At 39.5% G+C, this 23,460-nt stretch overlaps 1 protein-coding gene across 2 annotated transcripts in view; it reads left to right on the forward strand.

Moving 5' to 3' along the window:
• The first annotated feature begins 4,898 nt into the window (after window positions 1-4,898).
• Window positions 4,899-23,460, forward strand: part of LOC115204087 (zinc finger protein 618-like) — a 46,170-nt gene continuing 27,608 nt past the window's right edge. For both annotated transcript variants that reach the window (XM_029769390.1, XM_029769391.1), the window contains exons 1-4: window positions 4,899-5,532; window positions 14,147-14,405; window positions 21,342-21,419; window positions 21,884-21,928. In XM_029769390.1, the coding sequence (XP_029625250.1) occupies window positions 14,180-14,405; window positions 21,342-21,419; window positions 21,884-21,928 (349 nt within the window). In that variant the 5' untranslated portion in view covers window positions 4,899-5,532; window positions 14,147-14,179. The remainder of the gene's footprint in view (window positions 5,533-14,146; window positions 14,406-21,341; window positions 21,420-21,883; window positions 21,929-23,460) is intronic.

Here is a 23,460-nt window from a genome sequence, read left to right on the forward strand (position 1 = left end):
TTATCCTGGTGGCACTGGACTTGGTGGTGGACTCAGCAGTGGTGTAAAGTACTAAAATAAAAATACATTAAAGTACTACTTAAGTAGTTTTTGGGGTATCTGTACTTTACTATTTCTATTTTTTACAACTTTAAATTTTACTCCAGTACATTCCTAAAGAAAATAATTTTCCCTGACACCCAAAAGTACTTTTTACATTTTGATTGCTTAGCAGAACAAGAAACGTGTTAGGAGTGTGTATCGGAGCCAAAGTCAGATGCAGGAGAGCAGAGTGTAGTGAACAGGCGCACTTTTTATTCCGGTCATAATGACAGCACAAAAATAACATAAAATGTGCCCAAAACACGGAACATAGACAAAAAGTATTGCGCGTAACAATATCCACAATATCAAAATACACGTAACACACACAATCCTACACAAAGACATGATGGGGAACAGAGGAATAAATACATATGAATTGATTGGGGAACGAAAACCAGGTGTGCAGGGAACAAGACTTAACAAATTGATACATGAAAAATGGAGCGGCGATGACTAGAAAGCTGGTGACGTCGACCGCCGAACGCCGCTCGAACAAGGAGAGGAGCTGACTTTGGTGGAAGTCGTGACAAAACGGTCTAATTCACACACTTAAAAAGTAAATCCCTGGTCATACCTACTGCATCTGATCTGGCTGACTCAATAAACATAAATGCTTTGTTTGTAAATTATGTCTGAGTATTGGAGTGTGCCCCTGACTATCGGTAAATTTAAAAACAAAAAGATTGTGCCATCTGATTGCTTAATATAAGGAATTTGAAATGATTTATACTTTTACTTTTAATACTTAAGTATATTTTAGAAATTACATTTACTTTTGATACTTACAGCTGAAGTTCGAAGTTTATGTACACCTTAGCCAAATACATTTAAACTCAGTTTTTCACAATTCCTGACATTTAATCCTAGTAAGAATTCCCTGTCTTTGGTCAGTTAGGATCACCACTTAATTTTAAGAATGTGAAATGTCAGAATAATAGTAGAGAGAATGATTTATTTCAGCTTTTATTTCTTTCATCACATTCCCAGTGGGTCAGAAGTTTACATACACTCAATTCGTATTTGGTAGCATTGCCTTTAAATTGTTTAACTGGGGTCAAACGTTTTGGGTAGCCTTCCACAAGCTCCCCACAATAAGTTGGGTGAATTTTAGCCCATTCCTCCTGACAGAGCTGGTGTAACTGAATCAGGATTGTAGGCCTCCTTGCTCGCACACACTTTTTTAGTTCTGCCCACAAATGTTCTATAGGATTGAGGTCGGGGCTTTGTGATGGCCACTAAAATACCTTGAGTGTGTTGTCCTTAAGCCATTTTGCCACAACTTTGGAAGTATGCTTGGGGTCATTGTCCATTTGGAAGACCCATTTGCGACCAAGCTTTGACTTCCCAACTGACGTCTTGAGATGTTACTTCAATATATCCACATAAATTTCCTACCTCATGATGCCATCTATTTTGTGAAGTGCACCAGTCCCTCCTGCAGCAAAGCACCCCCACAACATGATGCTGCCACCCTCGTGCTTCATGGTTGGGATGGTGTTCTTCGGCTTGCAATCCTCCCCCTTGAAATACATCCACAGGTACACCTCCAACTGACTCAAATGATGTCAATTAGCCTAAGTCTATGTACAGTTTACATACACTTAGGTTGGAGTCATTGAAACTCATTTTTCAACCACTTCACAAATGTCTTGTTAACAAACTATAGTTTTGGCAAGTCGGTTAGGACATCTACTTTGTGCATGATATAAGTAATTTGTACAATAATTGTTTACAGACAGATTATTTCACTTATAATTCACTGTATCACAATTCCAGTGGGTCAGAAGTTTACATACACTAAGTTGACTGTGCCTTTGAACAGCTTGGAAAATTCCAGAAAATGATGTCATGGCTTTAGAAGCTTCTGATAGGCTAATTGACACATTTTGAGTCAATTAGAGGGTATCTGTTGATGTATTTCAAGGCCTACCTTCAGACTCAGTGCCTCTTTGCTTGACATCATGGGAAAATCAAAAGAAATCAGCCAAGACCTCAGAAAAACATTGTTGACTTCTACAAGTCTGGTTCATCCTTGGGAGCAATTTACAAACGCCTGAAGCTACCATGCTCATCTGTACAAACAATAGTACGCAAGTTTAAACATCATGGGACCACGCAGCCGTCGTACCGCTCAGGAAGGAGACGCGTTCTGTCTCCAAGAGATGAACGTACTTCGGTGTGAAAAGTGCAAATCAATCCCAGAACAACAGCAAAGGACCTTGAAGATGCTGGAGGAAACAGGTACAAAAGTATCTATATCCACAGTATAACAAGTCCTATATTGTCATAACCTGAAAGGCCGCTCATTAAGGAAGAAGCCACTGCTCCAAAACCGCCATAAAAAAAGCCAGACTACGGTTTGCAACTGCACATGGGGACAAAGATTGTACTTTTTGGAGAAATGTCCTCTGGTCTGATGAAACAAAATAGAACTGTTTGGCCATAATGACCATCGTTATGTTTGGAGGAAAAAGAGGGAAGCTTGCAAGCCGAAGAACACCATCCCAACCGTGAAGAACGGGGGTGGCAGCATCAAGACATTAGTGAGAAAGTTAAAGCTTGGTTACAAATGGGTCTTCCAAATGGACAATGACCCCAAGCATACTTCCAAAGTTGTGGCAAAATGGCTTAAGGACAACAAAGTCAAGGTATTGGAGTTGCCATCACAAAGCCCTGACCTCAATCCTATAGAATATTTGTGGGCAGAACTGAAAAAGCGTGTGTGGGCAAGGAGGCCTAGAAACCTGACTCAGTTACACCAGCTCTGTCAGGAGGAATGGGCCAAAATTCACCCAATTTATTGTGGGAAGCTTGTGGAAGGCTACCTGAAACATTTGACGCAAGTTAAACAATTTAAAGGCAATGCTTCTGAATACGAATTGAGTGTATGTAAACTTCTGACCCACTGGGAATGTGATGAAAGAAATAAAAGCTGAAATATATCATTCTCTCATTTCACATTCTTAAAATAAAGTGGTGATCCTAACTGACCTAAGACAGGGAATTTTTTACTAGGATTAAATGTCAGGAATTGTGAAAAACTTAGTAAAAATGTATTTGGCTAAGGTGTATGTAAACTTCCAACTTCAACTGTATTTTTAAAACCAAATACTTTTTTACTTTTACTCAAGCAGGATTTTACTGGTTGACTTTCACTTTTACTTGATTCATTTTCTATTAAGGTATCTTTACTTTTACTCAAGTATGACAATTAGGTACTTTTTCCACCACTGGGCCTCGGTGGTTTGATGCTGCTACTGCTCATCACTCTCCTTATGCTTTGGCTTTATTTGGGTACTTTGGCAAAGCAAATTTATAATATCCATCGTGGCAGTGGCAGATTAGCTGGTTCGAGCTAGCTAAATAGGCTAAGGCTAACAACATTAACACTTTTTACAGCTAGCTAAAAAGCTAACTAAACTCTGTAGTGGTGGGGTGTGAGGAGGGGGATGAGTGAAGCAACGGTAAACTTGACCCTGGCTTTATAAATCAAAATCAAATATTAAAGGTTGAGGTGTATCACATTATTTACTTAGCCTACCACAGACGAGAAACATTTTTTACTGCTTTTTATGGAAACCCAAAGGAGTCATACCTAACCACCCCATTGGCTTTTCATAGCCCCCCCTACACACACTGCGGTGCTCTCTGTCCACTGTGCTGACACAGTGAAGCGGAGATACAGATTTTGCTCCAACCTGTCACTCAATCATTCAAACAATCATATTTGTATAGGGACATAAAACTAAAACTGAAGGGGCTAAGCTGCCTTTTGCCCCCTCATGGAGCCGGGCCCAACATATATATGCATATTGGCCTATATACAGAGTGTACAAAACATTATGGACACCTGCCCTTTCCATGACATAGATTGACCAGGTGAATCCAGGTGAAATCTATGATCCCTTATTGATGTCACTTGTTAAATCCACTTCAACCAGTGTAGATGAAGGGGAGGAGACAGGTTAAATAATGATTTTTAAGCTTTGAAACAATTAAGACATGGATTGTGTATGTGTGCCATTCAGACTGTGAATGGACAAGACAAAATATTTAAGTGCCTTTGAACGGGGTAGGGTAGTAGGTGCCAGGCGCACCGGTTTGTGTCAAGAACTGCAACACTGCTGGGTTTTTCACCCTCAATGGTTTCCTTTGTGTATCAAGAATTGTCCACCACCCAAAGGACATTCAGCCAACTTGACACAACTGTGGGAAGCATTGGAGTCAACATGGATTAGCATCCCTGTGGAACGCCTTCGACACCTTGTTGATTCCATGCCACAACAAATTGAAGCGGTTCTTAATGTTTTGTACACTCAGTGTATCTATAATTCAGACATAGCAAAAACATTTATTGAAATAAAATATATTGTACTGAACAAAAATATAAATTCAACATGTAGTGTTGGTCCCATTTTTCATGAGCTGAAATAAAATATTTTCCATATGCACAAAACGCTGATTCCGCTCAAATTTTGTGCACAAATTTGTTTACGTCCCTGTTAGTGAGCATTTCTGTCTGTAATAAAGCCCTTTTATGGGGAAAAACTCATTCAGATTGTCTGGGCCTGGCTCCACAGTGGGTGGACCTGGCTCACAAGTGGGTGGGCCTGTGCCTTCCCAGGCCCACCCATGGTTGCACCCCTTCCAGTCATGTGAAATCCATAGATTAGGGCCTAATTCATTTCTTTCAATTGACTGATTTCCTTCTATGAACTGTAACTCAGTAAAATCTTTGAAATTGTTGCATTTATATTTTTGTTCAGTATACAATATATGTATACATATGTGAGTGGGGAAAATATACAACATAATATCATCGGTGTTGTTGGATTGATTTATATATTATTTGGAAATACATGGACAAAGGGTACAAATTACATAACGTTTATAATGGTCAACATCATTTCTAATAATTTGTGTCATCATGAAGTTGTTACTTTGTTTCAACTCCTATACAACTTCCATATTATTAGATCCGGGAATTTTATTCTGTATGATTTATAGTTTATTTATTTCCCTGCGCAACTTTACTGTCGTTCGACCTTTTTTTTTTTCACTGTGCCCAGAATAATTTTGATATAACTAGCAGGCGTTGCAATTTCGGAATCTGTCCTTGTATGATGGCGGACGAAAATTTCCACTGGAGAAACCGCAACGCATAGCCTACCCTGAATACGGGAAAAAATGAAAAAATAAAACTAATAAACCGAGCCCGGACGGACTGTAGCCTACACCTTCGTCAAAACAATCATACAACCGGGCTCATTCCGGAAGATGGCAAGGTTGCAAGCTCGGAAATAAAGCAGTTTTAATTTTGATCATTTGAGAATGAATACCGGCAACTCATTTTATTTCAAAGCGTTGTTTGTACAGTCACCTCTTGTGGATGAGGAGGATTTTGGAGCTCGAGCAAGCCTACTCGCATGAGCTGCATCATTTTGGGAGGTAGTCAAACCATTCTTTTTCGTTTTTTCTGATTTAGAAATCCTAAATTAAAAAAATGTGTACAGGCCGCAGTTGCTGATAGTTCACTCGACTCGCTCTTCATAATGAGTGAGCGTGTCTCTTTTCAAGCTAATGCATGTTTGGTGAGCATTATCAAAAGCAATGGTGTGCTTGGCTTTAGTTTCAGTCACAAATAATCTGTTGATTTTAGAAAGCGATTTCGATTAAAGTTTTCGAGTAAAACTCAGCTGTCTGTACTGGCTAATTAACACAGTGATCGATTGTAGCTTATGCATTGTAGCTTTGGAAGCGTGTTGGAAGTTAAAGCAGTGAAGGACGAGGAGGAACAGTCTGAAAACAACCTTGCAGCCAGCCATGTTTTGTGAAATTTGCTTCAATTTTCTCTCACATTCCACAATCACATCAATTGAGTAGTGACAGTGTTTGTTGTGATAAAGCGTAGGCTATTTGGTTCAATCGGTCGACATGAAGACAATGTTTCCAAATTCGAATATAATTTCTACTTCTGTTTTCGAAAACGGGGTAGGATTTTAATTCATTTCATTCTGAAATTGGCGACACCTGTCGGTAGTTATTTTGTGAAATTATGAAATTCCAATTAATTTGTCGTTTTAAACATTTTATTTTAACCTGCGTTTTTTAAAACATTTTGTGACATTCATTTGTTTTTAATTTCGAAGCAATTTTTGAAAAGTAAGCTGCATTGGTAGCCTATGATTACGGCCCTTGACTGTATGAACGTTTGCAGTATGAACGCTCTTCTTTTTTTACTGTCGAGGATAATTGGTAGATTGCACGAGCTGCTGTTTGAGTGCATGTAAAAAGAGGAACTGTTTGATACATGTATTCATTGCAATATTGCCTCAGTCTTGAACCAGATTCGTTCTATCATTATGCGCTCTTTGATGTTGAATATGAGAAACTAGGAGTAGCCTATGCCACAGTTTGAATCAGGGTGTGTCAACTCTCATGACGTTTAAACAAAAAGTTTGAACTACTATACAGTTTTTGTATATTTCAATAGTGACTATGTCCTTAATTTAAATAGCTTACCAATTCGCATCATCAAACTTAAAATGAGACTAAATAACTCCCTTAATTTACAATGCAACTGTCTTACTCCATCAACCCAAGGTCTTGGCTGTATTAATCCATTGTTGATGTTTTTGTAATTTGACAACAAACAATATAGGCTTTAGCTTCACAATTTGTTTAGAACTAATGTCAATCTAAAAGTAGACTGTTAATCTTTGTTTCCACGGTTTAGATGCATTTGAGTGGTCATATTTACCCAGCCCAATCAAGCTTTAACAAAGTGGCAGGCAGGGTCTGGCTGTTGAAAGGGTAGATTGTGGCTTTGATACTACTAACAATCCTCTCTGATGTTGATGGTAATTGTGAGAAAGTGTGTTTTGTAGGCTACGACATAATAACAATCAGCCTAATCTTTAGGCTGGGTGTGCCTTTCCATAGTATTAAAGAAGTAATGACATATCTAAGCTCCTAGATGTAGATTGGAAGAGAGGGTAAAGAGATGTGGCAACAACACTAATGTAAGAGCTTCTGGATGTCACCCATTCTTATATAAGAATTCCCTTTGCAATATACAATTGAAAGGTCAAGGTTGCCCATCTTGCATTTGTTTTATGTGTTTTGAGAAAGTGTAAATAAAGCAAATTCATGGCATGGTCTGCTCGAATGATGAAATATGGGAAACAAGAAATACACCGGACTTGTTGTGTCTAAACTTTGGAAATAAAACAAACACTGCCCAAACAAAAGGGAGCAGTATAGAAAGGAGGACCAATGCAGAGGACAGTCGGCACATTTTAGGAACAGGAAATACAATCATAACCAATTTCTCTGCTGTTTACATGAATCTTGTAGACACTAAACAATTTCCCGTATAGGATGGTTTGGCTATGTAAGTAGATCTGAGGGAGCCATTTTAGTTTGGCCATTTTGGCGCTGACCTTCAGAACTGTACTGTGAATTTGAAGTGTTGGTGGAAATGTTGTGCTTTGCATGCTGAACCTGAACCCTGACCTTTTCCCTCAACATTCAATCTAAAAAAAATGCTGGCTAAGAATTACATCAGGAAATTCCAGGTTTTTAATTGAAGAGAATGAATGACATGAATATTATTATTAAATGTCAGAGCAGCCAGGTAATGAAAGTCATTTAGGATTTGTTTTGGTGTGAGGTTGCATTAAAGTGAAAGGCACCTTTTTATAGACCCACAACATGCAACTTGAATTGTACATTTTGATGGTGTTCTGTGCTTTATATATAGTATAGGCTAATACATATTAGTTTGTGGAACGTATTCTCAAATGTTTTAACTAATATACCTAAACTATTTACCCACCAAGGTGACAGACACTGTGGCTTGTGGGACCTTGGTAGAAGGGAGAAACAGGACTGTGCAAGACAGCTGTTTGCACCTTTTTAGGCACCAAGAGGTACTGTAGGGTGTAATGGTCTGCTTGTGAAGGCCAAAATATCTGCTGCCCCAATTTAAACAACTCAATAGGTCTGTAGAGAGATGGAGAGCAAGAGAGAGCAAACCCTGTTGTCAGATCATAACAATTAATGAAGGCTTGACGATCTTTCACTAGCTAGAACTTGGTGTCATTGACTTTTGTCTAGAGTGCAGTCCAAACTTTATGTAGGCATACCTGTGTTTTTAGAAGGCCTTGTTGCATTGTAGGTAGATGTAATCCTTCCGAGCATTTGGATGTTCTTGCTGAGAGCTACGAAAGCTTAGCAATTACAGTTGCTAGTAACTGTTTTTTTTTTTCTTCTTCTTTGTTGTTGGCCAGGTAAATGTTGGCATCTGTCCAAATCTGCCAAACGCATCAGCAGTTACCTACCTTTTATGAGCATAGTTGTCCTGATAAATCTCTGAAAATGACATCACTCGAGTTAGGGCCAGCAGGATAGTATTTCAGGTTTGGACGACTACATGAAAGCGCTTTTGGCACTTTGGGAGTTTGTGTATTCTGTGCATATTTCCCCCTCTACTTAAAATGAACCTTATTGGTCTCATGAATAATTCACAAGGACACTCAATTGCTGCAGCAAAGATGAATTAAGGCCAGTCTGTACTGTGGTTATATGCACATAGGAAGTGTGTGCTTTTTGTGTCAGGTTTCTAACGGTTTCAGGGCTCAGGTTGCCTTTCTAAAAATACTATTTTCTAAAGATAATTTAATTTCTGTGGAACAGCGGGAAAGTCTCCTCTTGCTCTAATGAATCTATAAATCACAATGGAGCAGGTTTACCAGACTTGCCTCAGCCTGCACTGCAATTTAGATTTTCATAAAAAATGTAATCTGCCAGCGTACAAGGGCTTAGCGGCAGACCGGATGCCGCCCTGAATTTCTAATTTTAGGGCTGCTCTTTCAGGATTTATTTTTGTATAATTCAAGTCCGCTTTTCAAAATCTCTAGTTATTAAATTTTAATTCACAGCATTAACATATAAATTGAAAAGTTTTTATGGGGTTTCGGAGCGCATGTGGATGGAATTTTACGAGTTGATGCAGTTCTGTTTCCAGACCATTCCGGCTAATAGAAGGAAATGTGGGGGGGGGGAAACGATTTTCCCATTTCTCTGCATTATTGCTTTTTTTTTATAGTTGGTTGGAAGCCATCTTGAGAGAAATTTATTACACCGAGGGGGCTAGGAAAATGTGCTTCTGATTAAGGAGCGAGGGGAAAGCATTCAGACTGAAATAGGTTTTGGTCATCCCTGTGGCTGACAATATTCTACTCACCACTGATACTCCTCTCTGCATAGCAGGAATATAGGGAACCAATGTATTGATTTCAATCACAGGAGGTTGGTGGCACCTTAATTGGGGAGGATGGGCTTGTGGTAATGGCTGGAGCGGAATGAATGTATTTGTATTTATTATGGATCCCCATTAGTTCCTGCCAAGGCAGCAGCTACTCTTCCTGGGGTCCATGGTTTCTGTGTTTCATGCTATTCCATTCTCTCCGTTCCAGCCGTTATTATGAGCTGTCCTCCCCTCAGCAGCCTCCACTGATGTTAAATGTTTGTTTTATTCATATATATTCAACCAATTTCTATACTCTTGTCGCCTTTTTTCTTATTTTGTGTCAGAATTGGTTTAGTAGTGCATCATTTGTTCTGTTATTAGCCCATCATGCCTGTCCACATTTAGCCTAGTATTTCAAGTATCTTGACCCATCTTGATGGAATGTTTCATTTATTTTTCCTCCAATGTTGACCTTTCCGACATCATTAGCAATGAGACTGATTAGCTTTTTAATGTAGTCCAGCACAAATATTATGTTTAATATCCATGCAATGACATTTAACAGCTGCCCTCAATCTTGAGGAAGCAGGCGTCTATTTAAATGGGGAAATTTCATGCTAAACCAGTTTCATAACGTGCAGTCTCGCATACACACACTGCCTATTGCCTAAAAAAGCCTTCAAATTGAATTGATGCCGCTTTGATCCGATTTGATATGACACATTTTCAGAAAGATCTGGTGGAGTATTTTCCTATTTCATGGTTGATATGACAAATGGATCTGGTATAGTATATTCGACCAGATCCTTTGGAAAATGTCATGTCAGCAATGAAATCGGGAACATTTTAACCATGAAACAGTCATTTGAATAATTTATGAAATGGGAAAATCATCGGCTGTTTTCCTTTGTTGGTTGAACCAGTTGTGTGAAACAAGGTTAAGAAACATTGATGGGAAAAATGTTTTAGTTGTTGTGCTTCAATTACCCGAAGTTGCAAGAGGTAAGGCTTTTGGGATCAATAAAAATGACAGATGGCAATTTTCACATTTTCAATTTGATAGAAAGAATACAGCAAACCATTTTGTTTGCAGGGAATATATTAAGGTTAGGCTATACAAAATGGAAGCGTAATATGGGTGCCAAAACGATTCATCAAGATTCTGAAAGAATTCAGCCTATTTAGAAGCGCAAAGCATTTGTTCAAGAATTTAAATAGGTAAATTCTTCAGACTTATATATTTGGTTGCTTCCCCTTTTCTCTTCTAATGTTGAATTTACCTTTTTGTCTACATTTTAGTAAAACCTATTGTAATGGGCTGCATTAATGCATGAGAAATGTGCTCAATATACAACCATTTGCTCATTGATTGCTTTTCATCCATTTAAACCATAAGAGGGGAGTGGAGATCAATGATGCCTTCCCAGAATTCAGTTGTTCTTTAGTCAATGTCCATACATGCTATTTCCAGGCTGTTTTTGAAGTGTTGTGACACCATGTTTTTGACAGATTGGAAGTAGGCCCATTTCACTTTCAGAGCATTGGATTATTTGGACACATTGTGTTTTTGTTCCTGATCTCAATTGACTCTGAGAACGGTCAAATTCCATAATGTGAATAGCAAGATGTTTAAATCATCATAAAAATAAAAAAAGGAGATGGAAAAATGTCAGATGTTTGGACTATCATGCCGCTGTAGTTATGTGATGTAATTATTTAAACAGTGAGGGAATGAAAAAACTAAATTAGCCCCTACACGAGGCCTACAACTTAGGCCTTTCACTTAATTAATAATTTTGTATTTATTTAACTCTTATTTTAACTAGGCAAGTCAGATAAGAACAAATTCTTATTTACAATGATGGCCTACCAAAAGGCCTCCTGCGGGATTTAAAATAAAAATATAGAACAAAACACGCATCACGACATAAAGAGAGACCTAAGACGACAACATAGCATGGCAGCAACACATGACAACACAGCATGGCAGCAACACATGACAACACAGCATGGCAGCAACACATGACAACACAGCATGGCAGCAACACAAAGCATGGTACAAACATTATTGGGCACAGACAACAGCACAAAGGGCAAGAAGGTAGAGACAACAATACAAGTGAAAATATCTATCAGTAGCTAGGTTTCCATCCAATCGGTGACAGATTTTCATGCGAATATTCTAAAATCAGCTTGAAGAAAAATCAGTACGTAACGCTGTACTGCACACAATGTACTTTTTTGCACGAATGAAAATCTTAAAGTTCAATGTGTTTTACATCGCATTCTCAACTTTACTGATAGTTTTGCTATTTAACGCAACAGTTTTTGTGACAAATGGGCCTACTCTGGTTTTGGCACTTGCGCTCTAGCCAGCAGCTTGCACATACAGTGCAGGTAGGCTACTATACATGATGAGATTATTATGGATAAGAGCGAGGAATATTTTAATTTGTCAAATGGTGGTCAAGCATCGATCATCATGTCACCAGAATAAGACCCTCAATATTTATTGGAAAGGAGCATCAAGCTCATCACTGTGCACTTTCACCACCCTGTGAAGTTCATCATAACTTATTTCATCGGCAGCCTTAGTGGGAGGACCACACACCATATAATCGTGGGACTTCAAGATTACTTTATGATGGTTATTATATCAATATTTGTTCATAAAGGTGTTTCCTCTGCCATTTGTTGCATAATTAATTTAACACAAAAAGATCCCACCATATCGAACTATCTGCATTTATACAAATCTCCAGAAACGTCCTGTTTCCGTCACAGCTGTCGTGGTGATACTGTATGACTTTACTCGCATAAAAACTGTGGATGGAAACGTGTCTGTGTGACCTTATGAGAGAAAGTCCATGAAATGGCATATTTTCTCAAATGTAGCTCGTTTCTCAGAGGCTGCAAAATATATCTTCAGTTGATTCTATTTCATCCATGGTTGTTTTTTTTCCACCATGAGATTTCACAAGTTTGATCAGATTAATTGCATGATGATGATTCCAGCGCAGACGCAAACTAGTCTCAACTAGCCCAGTCTATTTATCAATAACTAATTCACAATTGCATCGCTGCCGACAAAGCAGCACAGATTTAACGCCTACGTGTTCTAATTTTGTGAAAAAATGTATCACATTCTGCCATTATGGTATGAAATCCAATCATGTCCAGCTCTGAGAGGAATTTCACATTTTGTATTTTTCTTCTTGGCTGATATTCCCCTCCATGTAGCTTCCTGCTTCCACTTGTTCCAGATAGGGCTGTGTTTTTGTTTGAAATAAAGCTCTCGTCATAATTTCCAACACAACATTTCCAACAGCCGCGACACGGCTGCTGCTGAAATGAACACTCAGCCGTTCCCTTTGCTTCCCAAATGAGCTTTTACAACCTCCAATCTGCCCAGGCGTGTTGAATTGAATTGGCCTCTTTTGAGGGAGATTAGAATTTCCAATGTTTCCATTGTCGGCTAGCTACTTTTCTTTGCAGGCATCATTTTATTGAGTAGGCTAGATGTCAGGGGCGGTTAGTCATTTTACATTTATTCTAATGCTGTATGAGATTAGTACAGCCCCAGCCCATTAAACTGTTGAACCCATGCAGATATGAAAAACATGGAGGTTCTCCCATTGTCCATTTCTCTACCAGATCAGGAGCACCATGACGAAGCAATGTAGACTAGATTTCAAAATTAGGGAAGTGCGGCATGAAACAATGGAGCATGAAACGCATTTCAATTAGGCCTAATATTTGTTTAACAGAAAGTAAAAAAAAAAAAAAAAAATTGTGACATTGTTGTATTGAACCAATGCCCTTTTCAATATGGCCAGCTCTGTTTTGAAGGAGCACTTGCTTAACCAATTGACATCCATAAATACTCCCTCCACAGCTTGGTTATCTAAATTGAAAGTTCTGCACAATTATTCATATTTAGGGTGACAAACAGCAGCTGCACACGTAACTATGATCTGTTTTAATAATTAGCGCCAATGTCGGTCAGTTATCGCTTCCAAGAAAAGGTGTGTTTAATATTATTAGTGAAATTCTTATCTTTCCACACACAAAAAAATCTCATCCCGGTTATAACTCTGTTTTGTTGTGTTGCATTTTATGTGTCCCCTCTTGACTGGAGTCCCCTGGTACTTACAGTAGAAGGCTGGGTAATTTGGATGTTTCTGAAATTAGAGCACCTGGGCACTATGGATGTATTGTCATCATAGGTCACCCATACACAATGAAGCACTGTGCTGTAGGGCTAATTATACATAATGACCATGCATATCTCTCCCATCTATTCCCCTGGTATTTTTGGCAAACTCCATTGTCGTGAGTCACCTTTTTTAAAAAACATTTTTTTTTTTTTATAGATGCCAGATTTGGTAGCCCCCTTGGTTAGAATAGACCTTTATTCATCTCAATAACAATAATGTCCATATGGAGACAATTTTGAGAACCATAAAATGTCCCTTTCTGTTATTGGTACACTAGACTACAGCTCTCTCTCAGAAGTAAGTTGGTCAGGCATATGGCAATCCCAGTTTGTGGGTGTTACTGAGTGTCAAGTGCCTTGCCTTAGCTGTCTAAAAATAGGTTTTTCAGTGCTCGGTTGCCTTGATGTTGTCCCTTGATGTTGTATTTGAACTGCACCTGTTTCAAAGAAAAGCAGCTGTTTTTGGAGAGGTCGATTTAGTAATTCTGTATTGTTTGTTTCTCCTCTCTCCCGGTTGTCTGTTGCTCTCACACACATTCTCACTCTCTCACACATATTCTCACTCACTCACACACACACACACACACACACAGCCCTAGGAACGCTGGCCCTGAGTAGTAGGCAATATGAGTGCTCAGGAGGTGCCTACCAATCCTGCGCAGGAGCAGGTTGACACGGGGGATGGAGTTCCAGATGGCCCCACCGCTACCCCGACGACCGCCACCCTCACTGTCCCGGTCACAATAAAGAAGGAGCCTGGCACGCAGGGGGCCAGTAACGGGAAAGATGTGCCTGCCGAGATCTGCGTGGTCCTCGGTGGAGGAGGAAAGTCTCGCAATGACCAGACCCAGGGTATGACCCCTTAACACATCACCTTCCACTCCACACACAATGCGCAGGATCATTTTGCATCACCCTCTGTAACACAAAATGAGTTTGCACCACCCTCTGTGATGCAAAATGAGTTTGCACATTTTAAACCATGATGTAAAAGGGCTGACCCAAAACGAACGAACCCACACTGTAGGAAAGAGGACCTCCTTTCAACACCCATGTTCCTGTCATTTTACCTTCTCCCTCTATATCTGCGCTCTTCCACATTAACCATTTCAGATGGAATGTACAGTGTCAGAAAGTATTCATACCCTTTGACTTATTCCACATTTTGTTGTTACAGCCTGAATTCAAAATGGATACTTTTTTTATATACATCTTCACACAATAATGACAGCGAAAACATGTTTAAAATGTTGTTTTTTTTGCAAATGTATTGAAAATGAAATACAGAAATGACCTAAGTATTCACACCCCTGAGTCAATACTTTGTAGAAGCACCTTTGGTGACGATTACAGCTTTGCACATCTGGATTTGGGGATTATTCTCCCATTTTTCCTTGCAGATTTTCTCAAGCTCTTAAATTAGATGGAGAACTGCGGTGAACAGTAATCTTCAAGTCTTTCCACAGATTGTCTATGGAATTAAAGTCTGGTCTTTGTCTGGGCCACTCGAGGACTTCCACATTCTTGTTCTGAAGCCATTCCAGCGTTGCTTTGGCTGTATGCTTGTTGGAACGTAAATCTGAGGCCCCATTCTGAGGTTGTTTGCACTCTGAAGCAGGTTCTCAAAGGTTTTGTCTGTATTTGGCTCCATACATTGTTCCCTCTATCCTTACCAGTCTCCTAGTCCCTGCCACTGACAAGCATCCCCATAGCATGATGATGCCACCACCAGTGGTGTAAAATATTTAAATAAAATAGTTTTTTGGGGGTATCTGTACTTTACTATTTTTGACAACTTTTACTTTACTACATTCCTAAAGAAAATAATGTACTTTTTATTCCTTACATTTTTCCCGACAGCCAAAAACTTGGTTACGTGAAAATGGTCCAATTCACACACTTATCAAGAGAACATCCCTGGTCATCTCTACTGCCTGTGATCTAGCTGATTTCACTAAACACGCATGCTTCGTTTGTAAATGATGGCAGAGTGTGTCCTTGGCTATCCGTAAATAAAACACATTGTGCTGTCTTGCTTAATATAAGGAATTTTAACTTTATTTATACATTTGTAATACTTAAGTATGCAGTACCAGTCAAAAGTTTGGACACCTACTCATTCAAGGGTTTTAATTATTTTTTTTACTATTTCCTACATTGTAGAATAGTAGTGAAGACATCAAAACTATGAAATAACACATGGAATCATTTAGTAACCAAAAAAGTGTTCAACAAATCAAAATATATTTAATATTTTAGATTCTTCAAAGTAGCCACCCTTTGCCTTGAGGACAGCTTTGCACACTCTTGGCATTCAGCTTCATGAGGAATGCTTTTCCAACAGTGTTGTAGGAGTTCCCACATATGCTGAGCACTTGTTGGCTGCTTTTCCTTCACTCTGCGGTCCAACTCATCCCAAACCATCTCAATTGGGTAGAGGTTGGGTGATTGTGGAGGCCAGGTCATCTGATGCCGCACTCCATCACTGTCCTTATTGGTCAAATAGCTCTTAACCTCCCTGGGCAACAGCCAGTGGAATCGTGTGGTGCGAAATACAAATACCTCATAAATGCTAAAACTTCAATTTCTCAAACATATGACTATTTTACACCATTTTAAAGACAATCACGGCCGGATAAAAAATGTACCCGATTTAATCTGGTTATTACTCCTGCCCAGAAACTAGAATATGCATATAATTATTTTATTTGGATAGAAAACACCCTAAAGTTTCTAAAACTGTTTGAATGGTGTCTGTGAGTATAACAGAACTCATATGGCAGGCCAAAACCTGAGAAGACTCCATACAGGAAGTGCCCTCTCTGACCAATTCTTGGCCTTCTATAGCCTCTTTATGGAAAATAGAGGAGCTCTGCTGTAACGTGACATTTTCTAAGGCTCTCAGAAGGCGCCAGAACGGGGAATAATGACTCTGCAGTCCCTGGGCGAAAAACAGTAGGGCATTTGGAAAGTGGTCGATCTGTGAACAATGACACGGGTGCGCACGTGCATGTGAAGAGTCCATTTTACATTTTCAGTGTTTGAACGAAAACAAGGTCTCCCGGTCGGAATATTATCGCTATTTTACGAGAAAAATTGCATAAAAATTGATTTTAAACAGCGTTTGACATGCTTCGAAGTACGGTAATGGAATATTTTGAAATTTTGTCACGATATGCGCTGGCGCGTCACCCTTCGGATAGTGTCTTGAACGCAAGAACAAACGCAGCTATTTGGATATAACTATGGATTATTTGGAACCAAAACAACATTGGGTGTTGAAGTAGAAGTCCTGGGAGTGCATTCTGACAAAGAACAGCAATGGTAATCCACATTTTCTTATAGTAAATCTGAGTTTGGTGAGTGCCAAACTTGGTGGGTGTCAAAATAGCTAGCCATGATGGCCGAGCTATCTACTCAGAATATTGTAAAATGTGCTTTCACCTAAAAGCTATTTTTAAATCGGACACCGCGATTGCATAAAGGAGTTCTGTATCTATAATTCTTAAAATAATTTGTTTTTTTGTGAACGTTTATCGTGAGTAATTTTGTAAATTCACCGGAAGTGTTCGGTGGGTATGCTAGTTCTGAACGTCACATGCTAATGTAAAAAGCTGTTTTTTGATATAAATATGAACTTGATTGAACAAAACATGCATGTATTGTATAACATAATGTCCTAGGAGTGTCATCTGATGACACTCCTCCTTTTTCCCGCTGGAAAAATCTATATATTAGCCGCGTCATTGTTTAAGCTGCGAGGTTCAAAGCGTGGGAAAAAAGTAGCGGCTTATAGTCCGGAAATTACGGTATGTTTTGCTCAATAAAGTTAATATTTATATCCAAAAAACCCACTTTACATTGGCCCGTAATGTTCAGAAATTTTTTTTCCTTCAAAAACATCCGGTGAATGAGCACATCAATTTATAGAAATACTCATCATAAACGTTGATAAAATATTAAACTGTTATTCAATGAATTATAGGTAAACATCTCCTTAATGCAACCACTGTGACAGATTTCAAAAAAGCTTCGTGGGGAAAGCACACTTTGCAATAATCTGAGTACGGCGCTCAGAAAACATCAGGCAATACAGATACCTGCTATTTTGGAGTCATCTAAAGTCATAAATAGCATTATAAATATTCACTTTGATCTTCATCAGAATGCACTCCCAGGCATCCCAGTTCTACAATAAATGTTGTTTTGTTCGATAAAGTCCATAATTTATGTCCAAATACCTCCTTTTTGTTAGCGCGTTCAGTAAGCCACTCCAAATGTAGGAAGCGCACCGAAAAGTAAAAAAAAAAGTTTTATTTACGTTCGTAGAAACATGTCAAACGATGTATAGCATCAATCTTTAGGGCCTTTTTAACATAAATCTTCAATAATATTCCAACTGGATGATTCCAATGTCTTCAGAAATGTAATGGAACACAGTTACCTCTCACGTGAATGCACACCACTGAAGTCATATTATTTTCTGAGTCACCAACTTCCCGGCCTTCTCGTTCGCTCTCTGTTAACTGTAGAAGCCTGAAACAACATTCTAAAGACTGTTGACATCTAGTGGAAGCCTTAGGAAGTGCAAAATGAAGTCACTATACTGTAAAGGCAATCACTTGAAAAAACTACAAGCCTCAGATTTCCCACTTCCTGGTTGGATTTTTCTCAGGTTTTTGCCTGCCATATGAGTTCTGTTATACTCACAGACATCATTCAAACAGTTGTAGAAACTTCAGAGTGTTGTCTATCCAAATCTACTAATACTATGCATATCCTACCTTCTGGGCCCGAGTACCAGGCAGTTTAATTTGGGCACACTTTTCATCCAGAATTCCAAATGCTGCCCCCTACCCTAGTGAAGTTAAACAGCCTGGAGTTGTGTTTTGGTTCATTGCCCTGTTGAAAAACAAATGATAGTACCACTAAGCTCAAACCAGATGCGATGGCATATCGCTGCAGAATGCTGTGGTAGCCATGCTGGTTAAGTGTGCCTTGAATTCTAAATAAATCACTGACAATGTTGCCAGCTAAGCACTATCACACCACCTCCTCCATGCTCCATGGTGGGAACCACACATGCCGATATCATCCGTTCACCTACTCCACTTTTCACAAAGACAGGGCGGTTGGAACCAAAAATCTCAAATTTGGAGTCGTCAGACCAACGAACAGATTTCCACTGGTCTAATGTCCATTGTTCATGTTTCTTGGCCCAAGCAAGTATTTTCTTCTTATTGGTTTCCTTTAGTAGTGGTTTCTTTGCAGCAATTAGTCTCCTCTGAACAGTTGATGTTGAGATGTCTGTTACTTGAACTCTGTGAAGCATTTATTTGGGCTGCAATCTGAAATGTAATTAATTCTAACTTATCCTCTGCAGAAGGGTCTTCCTTTCCTGTGGTGGTCTTTATGAGAGTCAGTTTCATTATAGCGCTTGATTGTTTATCGACTGCACTTGAAGAAACTTTCAAAGTTCTTGACATTTTCCGTATTGACTGACCTTAATGTCTTAACGTATTGTTGTACTGTAGTTTATCTTTACTTATTTGAGCTGTTCTTGCCATAATATGGACTTGGTCTTTTATAAAATATATTTTGATTTAACTTTTTTTGGTTACTACATAATTCCATATGTGTTGATGTCTTAAAAAAAAAAAAAAACTTGAATGAGTACAGTAGGTGTGTCCAATCTTTTGACTGATACTGTATTTGAGAAATTACATGCATTTTTGATACTTAGGTATAGTAGACTTTTACTCTAGTATTTTACTTGGTGACTTTGACTTTTATTTGAGTAATTGTCTATTAAGGTATCTTTACCTTTACTCCAGTATGACAATTGGGTACTTTTTCCACCACTGCTGTTAAACAGGGAATGAGCTATGCCTGGTTTCTCCAAACATAGTTTTGCATTCAGGCCAAATGGTCATATTTTTGTCTCATCAGACCACAGAATCTTTTGCCTTATGCACTGTCTTTCTCGTGCCTTTTTGCAAACTCCATGAGTGCAGTCATGTGCCTTTTTCTCTGGAGTGGCCACTCTCCCATAAAGCCCAGATCGGTGAAGTGCTGTAGAGACTGTTGTCCTTCTGGCAGGTTCTCCCATCTCTGCCAAGGAACTCTGTATTTCTGTCAGAGTGGTCATTGGGTTCTTGGTCACCTCCCTGACCAAGGACCTTCTTAGCCGGTTGCTCAGTTTGGTTGGACGGCCAGCTCTAGGCTGGGTAGTTCAATATTTTTTTTCCATTTCCCAATGATGGAGACCTCTGTGCTCTTGGAAACTTTCAACACTCCAGAAATAGTTTTAGACCCTTCCCCAGATATATGCCTCATCACAATTCTTTCTTGGAGCTCTACGGATAGTTCCTTGGACTTCATGGTATAGTTTCTGCTCTGACATGCACTGTCAACTGTAGGACCTTGTATAGACACAAATGTCGAAATTTTCACTTTGTCATTATGGGGTATTGTGTCTAGATGGGTGAGGAGAAAAACATATATATATATATATATATATTTAAGCAATTTTGAATTCGGGCTGTAAAAACAATGTGGGAAAAGTCGAGGGGTATGAATACTTTCTGAAGGCACCATCTATTTACTGAGAAATGAATACTTTCTGTGCCCATTTAGAAGAAAATGTGGTGTGTCAATTCTCATGTAATACCTGTTTTTAACAGGTAATTTATTGTCTGTGAAACAAGATGGGAAATGTATTTTAGTCTTTTACTTAGGTCCCCAAGGGGAGGTTTCCCGGACACAAATTAAGTCTAGTCCTGGACTAAAAAGGAAACTCAATGGCGAATCTCCAATGAAAATAATTTTAAGTCCAGGAAAGTGTTTAGGTATGATGTTGTTACACACAGAGATCTACATTCATTGGCCATTTTATTAGGTGCAGACATCTAGTACTGGGTTGGACCCCCCCCCCCCCTTGCCTCCAGAACCGCTTGGATTCTTCGGGGTGTGGAAATGTTGCTCAATTGGTTTCAATAGACCTAATGTGTGCCAGGAAAATATTCTCCACGCCATTACACCACCAGCCTGTATAGTTGACACCAGGCAGGATGGGGCCATGGACTCATGCTGCTTATGCCAAATCCTGGCTCTGCCATCAGCATGATCCAACAGGAACCGGGATTCGTCAGACCAAGCTATGTTTTTCTACTGCTCAATTGTCCCGTGTTGACTGGGGCCGCTTCTTCTTGTTTTTAGCTGAGAGGAGTGGAACCCGGTGTGTTCGTCTGCTGCAATAATAGCACGTTACAAGGACTGGCAAGTCGCGTGATCCAAGATGCCGTTCTGCACACCACTGATGTACTGCACCGTTATTTGCCTGTTTGTGGCCTGCCTGTTGGCTTGCACGATTCTTGCCATTCTCCTTCATCCTCTCATCAACAAGCTGTTTTCGCCCACAGGACTGCCACTGACTGGAAGTTTTTGGTTTGTTTGTTTGTCGCACCATTCTCGGTAAACTCTAGACACTGTTGTGCGTGGAAAGCCCAGGAGGCCGGCAGTTTCCCAGATACTGGATCGTCGGTGCAGATCATACCACGCTCAGTCACTTAGGTTACTTATTTTGCCCATTCTAACGTTCAATCGAACAGTAACAATGCCTCTGCCTCATCGTTACTCACTGTCTGTAGGTGGGAACCATTTTTGTGAATGGGGTGTACCTAATAAACTGGCCACTTAGTATATTCTGTTACAGACCAATGATATCAATGCACTCAACTATTGTAGCATTTTCAGCCATCTCTGTATTGCTTTTCCACTGTCACACAGGCTCCTATGTTTGTGGGATATGTGGGAAGAAATACAAGTACTACAACTGCTTTCAGACGCACGTCCGTGCCCACAGAGGTAAGGAAGGCCTGCCCTGAAACACTAAGGCTTCTTTGTGTGATGACATTGGAAATGTTTGATAAGATTAAAATAATCAACTCAAGTCACTACAGACATGATTTAATAGCACTTAATTTTTGATAACCCCCCCCCCCTTCCTCCTGCTAAATATATATATGGCATGATAATGCAAGCCCCGATCCGAAAGTCACATGAATCCAATTTTGGGGACGTAAAATTGGATTTGCGGCGTAATGTTATGTTTGGGGCTCATTTCTTATCATTAACTTGTCAGCTGCATTCATCCGCTAATACTTTTGAAGTACTCTTTTCTTCCCCTCTCCTTCCTGACATCCATCATTTTTAATGTGAGCGATGCCAAATGTTGTCTGAGATCCGAGTGAGTCATGCTGTTGTTATAAACGTAGGCATCACGCCAACAGCAGATCTCTTATGAATGTGTCGGTCTTTCCCCCCCGCAGAGTCCGACAGCATGCCAGGGGAGGGTGCACCACCAGCTCCCAACAGTGAGTACACGGATGTGTATGCACACGCATTCACATGCACAAACACGCACGCACTCACGCATGAGCATACACACAGGTTTGTACATGCATACACAGGCGCACATCTACAGTGCCTTCAGAAAGTGTTCACACCTGTTGAATTTTTCCACATTTTGTTGTTACAAAGTGGGATTAAAATGGATCTAACCCCCTAGAGGCGATTGACGACACTAAGTGTGTAAGTAACAATACAGAAATCCACATAAAAATCTGTCATTTTAAACTAGAGACATCTGTTGTTTTGCATTGGAAAGACATCCAGAAAATCGGTCTTTTCACGAAAACGTCTGTAGCGTCTGAACAGTTTAGTTAACCGACATGAGACTTTCACGATCACTGTGGTGGCCTCCGTGTCAGGGGACTCGTCTGAAGTCGAAACAGTTGATTTGCCAACTTCTGTTTGTAGCGTCCGAACCACTTGGGCTATAAACTAATGTGATCACACGGTGGAAAGGGGACATTTTCATCTCCTTTTTGCTTTACGTCTCCCAAAAGTGTCACAGGACTCATCTGAATGTAACCGCTACCGATTTAAAAAATATTATGGAAGTGTGAAGGTAGTGTTGTTTGTTTCTCTGGGCTATAGTAGTAAAGGCCAAATTCAATATTTTAATAAGAATATATATCTTTTTTATGCCTAAAGTGGTCCTAAAATGTATAATCAAATAGCTAAATAATTCATAGTTTGAACATCTTCAAACAATACCATATGTCAGTTTAGACCCCCCCCATTAATATTTTGTTGTTGATCTACAAAAACTTGGAAGAAAAATGTGAACAAACAAAAACTAATACAGTGCATTCAGAAAGTATTCAGACCCCTTGACTTTTTCCACATTTTGTTATGTTACAGCCTTAAACTTTTTTTAAACCATTTTTAGAATATTTCTATCCTCATCAATCTACACACAATACCCCGTGAAAACAGGTTTTTAGACATTGTTGCAGGTGTATTAAAAATAAAAAACAAATACCTTATTTACATAAGTATTCAGAACCTTTGCTATGAGACTCAAAATTGAGCTCAGGTGCATCCTGTTTCCATTGATCATCCTTAAGATGTTTCTACAACTTTGATTGGAGTTCACCTGTGGTAAATTCTATTGATTGGACATGATTTGGAAAGGCACACACATGTCTATATAATGTACGTCAGAGCAAAAACCAAGCCATGAGGTCGAAGGAACAATTCCGAGACAGTATTGTGTCGAGGAACAAATCTAGGGAAGGTTACCAAAACATTTCTGCAGCTTTGAAGGTCCCCAAGAACACAGTGGCCTCCATCATTCTTAAATGGAAGAAGTTTGGAACCACCAAGACTCTTCCTATAGCTGACTGCACAGGCCAAACTGAGCAATCGGGGGACAAGGGCCTTGGTTAAGGAGGTGACCAAGAACCCAATAGAGCTCCAGAGTTCCTCTGGAGATGGGAGAACCTTCCAGAAGGACAACCTTCTCTCCAGCACTCCACCAATCAGGCCTTTATGGTAAAGT

The sequence above is a fragment of the Salmo trutta genome, chromosome 12 (genome assembly GCF_901001165.1).
Source record: "Salmo trutta chromosome 12, fSalTru1.1, whole genome shotgun sequence".
NCBI classification, from domain to species: Eukaryota; Metazoa; Chordata; class Actinopteri; order Salmoniformes; family Salmonidae; genus Salmo; species Salmo trutta.